We start from the raw sequence: 3,112 nt of genomic DNA on the forward strand, positions 1-3,112 counted from the left end.
CAGAAATAGGTGGCTTTATAGTTATGTAAATTACACCTCAATAAAGCTCTTTTTAAAAAGATATGCCTAATATTTAATATTCCTCTATTTTTTAGAACACACATGCCCCCTTACCTTGAAGCCACGGCCCAGCCTGGCAGTCCAAACCTCTCATAGTCCCCTCCATAAATGTCTCGCACTAGTTTATCCACTTTGGTACTATCTCCACGAGATGCCATTTCAAGAGCTTCTTCGAAAGTGGTACAACCAGTAAGAAGACAGCAGAGACCAAAAAAAGTTCCTCCTCCAAGACTGTGAGTAAAAACAAATAATGCAGTATTATAACATTTATAAATATAAGGATAAGAAGCTAACATTTATGAACCCCAAAACCATATATCAATCCCCTCTTGCCCCAACCCAATCATACAAATGCCCCCCTGATAGGAAAGAGGTCTGTGAAAAGATAAAAACAAGGTGCCTGGGTGTACATCTTTAAGATACTCACATGAGCCCACAAGCAAAGTGGCAAGACACAGGGGCTCAGCTCCCTGGCCATGCCTTGGTAGGAGTGAGTACAGTCTCAGTGTCTGCTGAGTATGAAGAGCCTCAGGTGTAAATCAGCCTAACATGCCTGGGGTCAGGTTGGCACCTCCTCCCTTTCCCTCTCCAAGTGCACTGAGTCATTCTCATCCAAGGACCTTGACACCTTGGCACATCAGTCTCCCACCCCACCAGGCTCTTCCAGTAATGTGTTTTCTCCCCCCAAATTACCCCTCTCATTCTTTAACTCACATCTGTTTAAAAAAAAAAAAACTTGTTCACCCCAATCCCCAAACCCTTGTTTTCTCCTCAAGGAACCTCCGATCCTTAAGCCAAAAGGATCTAATCTAATCTAATCTTCCATCTATTCCTCCCTCTCCAGACTACCCCTCTCCCAGTCATTTTTCTATTGATCAGTACCTCAACTTCTAGATCTCATACCATCCCCTGGCCATATGTATGTACATACATATGTGTATGTGTGTACATGAGAGAGAGAAAAATATAAAATCTACACAGGTTTCAAAGCTGGGACCTTCCCTTGCCATCTCCTTATAGATGCTACCTAGTAACTTTGGCTACTTGACATATGAATACCATAAACTACACCTAAGGGCAAGGGCTTAATGCGTCTGCTGATGTGATATTTTATGAAACACCTATGGTAATATAATCTTGAGCAATAAAGATTAAAGAAAAGTAGGTCATAAAATCAGAATTTTCAAAGAGAATTTGTTTGCATAATCCTAGAAGAATTTAAATCTTTCACATAAATTTTAACAGATTCTTGAAGGTTTAGTCATATGCAATACCTGAAAACTCAGTTAATCTATTACAATACTAACAACAAACAGGCTGGGCAGTGGCTCACACCTGTAATCTCAGCACTCCAGGAGGCCAAGGGGGGAGGATTGCTTGAGGCCAGGAGTTTAAGACCAGCCTGGGTAACATAGCTAGCAACATCATCTCTACAAAAAAATAAGAAAAAATTAGCCAGATGTGATGGCACACACCTGTACTTCCAGCTACCTGGGAGGCTGAGGCAGGAGGATCACGTGAGCCCGAGAGTTTGAGGTTGCAGTGAGCTATGATAATAGCACTGCACTCTAGCCTGGGCAAGAGAATGAGACCCTGTCTCAAAAAAAACAAAAACAAAAACAAAAACAAAAACAAAAACAAACGAATAAACAGGCCAGGTACAGTGGCTCGCTCCTGTAATCCCAGCACTTTGAGAGGCCAAGGTGGGAGGATCACTTGAGGCCCATAGTTTGAGACCAGCCTGGGCAAGACCCTCATCTCTAAAAAATATTTTTTTAAAAATTAGCTGGGCATGGTGGCATGCACCTGTATGTAGTCCTATCCACTTGGGATGCTGAGGCAGGAGGATGACTTAAGCCCAGGAGTTCAAGGCTGCAGTGAACTATGATTGCCCCAATGCAATTCAGCTGGGGTGACAGAGCAAAACCCCATCTCTTTAAGATAACATAACATAACATAACATAAAATAAAATAAAATAAAATAAACCATGACTTTTACATAAAAGACTTACCTGGTACCTGTGACCCGCTTGTAATTATCTTTGGAATATACTGCCAGGATGCTAACCCCTGAACCAATGTTCACCAGAAGCAGAGGGTATGGATTTTTCAAATCAAACGGTAACTTCTGACATTTTTCAGAATCAGCAGGGTTTTCAAAATAATAGCATTGTGACCGTCCATTGAATCCAACTGAGTCAATGTATAAAATTCCTTTTATTAAACAATCTAGTTCATCCAGTTTGCAAAGCTGAAGATCACCTATCTGTAATGAAATAAGAATGTATTCAGACTTCTCAACATGTTAACGGAAATAAAAATTCCATTCAATAAGACATCTCCTCTACGTTAAACAAACCATAAAATCTCACAGATGTATATTATTTGTGCATGCTTTACAGAACAGATTTGGGAACAATGAACATAGGACAGACTACTGAGACAGACTTCTGCCCCCACAGACCCAAATACACTCTACATACAAACCACTAGAGCAGCTGAAGTAGCATGCCAAAAAAACACAAGTATTTATCAACTAGTCAAGCAAAAAAACAAGGTCTCTGGCTCACAGAGACAATGAAGCAGGTATGCAACTGACATTACAGCCCTATGAGAAAGCACCTAGTGACACATAGCAAGAGCCAGGAGGCTCTGACATCTGCCTTCCAGAAGACCATCTTCAAGGTTATAGAGCATTCTCAAGAGAAGCCTCACTTTATTATTTAACAACCTGAAGCCAAAGGGTTGAAACTGTCCAATTAGAAGATTGGCCAGGTGCAGTGGCTCATGCCTGTAAACCCAGCACTGTGGGAGGCCCAGGCAGGATGATCACTTGAGGCTAGTCTAAGACCAGCCTGGGCAACATACTGAGACCCCATCTCTATCAAAAACAAAAAAAATTTAAATAGCTGGGCATGGTGGTGCACGCCTGCAATCCGAGCTACTAGGGAAGCTGATGGGGGGAGGATCGCTTGAACCCAGGAATTGAGAGGCTACAGTGAGCTATGACGATTGCACCACTGCACTCCAGCCTGGGTGACACAGCGAGACC

At 42.1% G+C, this 3,112-nt stretch overlaps 1 protein-coding gene across 1 annotated transcript in view; it reads right to left on the reverse strand.

Moving 5' to 3' along the window:
- The window catches only part of PANK2 (pantothenate kinase 2), a 54,086-nt gene that overhangs the window by 21,586 nt on the left and 29,388 nt on the right, over nucleotides 1-3,112 (reverse strand). The window contains 2 exon segments of the mRNA XM_012639308.1: nucleotides 115-291; nucleotides 2,073-2,326. Of these exon segments, the coding sequence (XP_012494762.1) occupies nucleotides 115-291; nucleotides 2,073-2,326 (431 nt within the window).

Source organism: Propithecus coquereli, unplaced genomic scaffold (assembly GCF_000956105.1).
Source record: "Propithecus coquereli isolate 6110/MARCELLA unplaced genomic scaffold, Pcoq_1.0 Scaffold139, whole genome shotgun sequence".
In the NCBI taxonomy this organism is placed as follows: domain Eukaryota; kingdom Metazoa; phylum Chordata; class Mammalia; order Primates; family Indriidae; genus Propithecus; species Propithecus coquereli.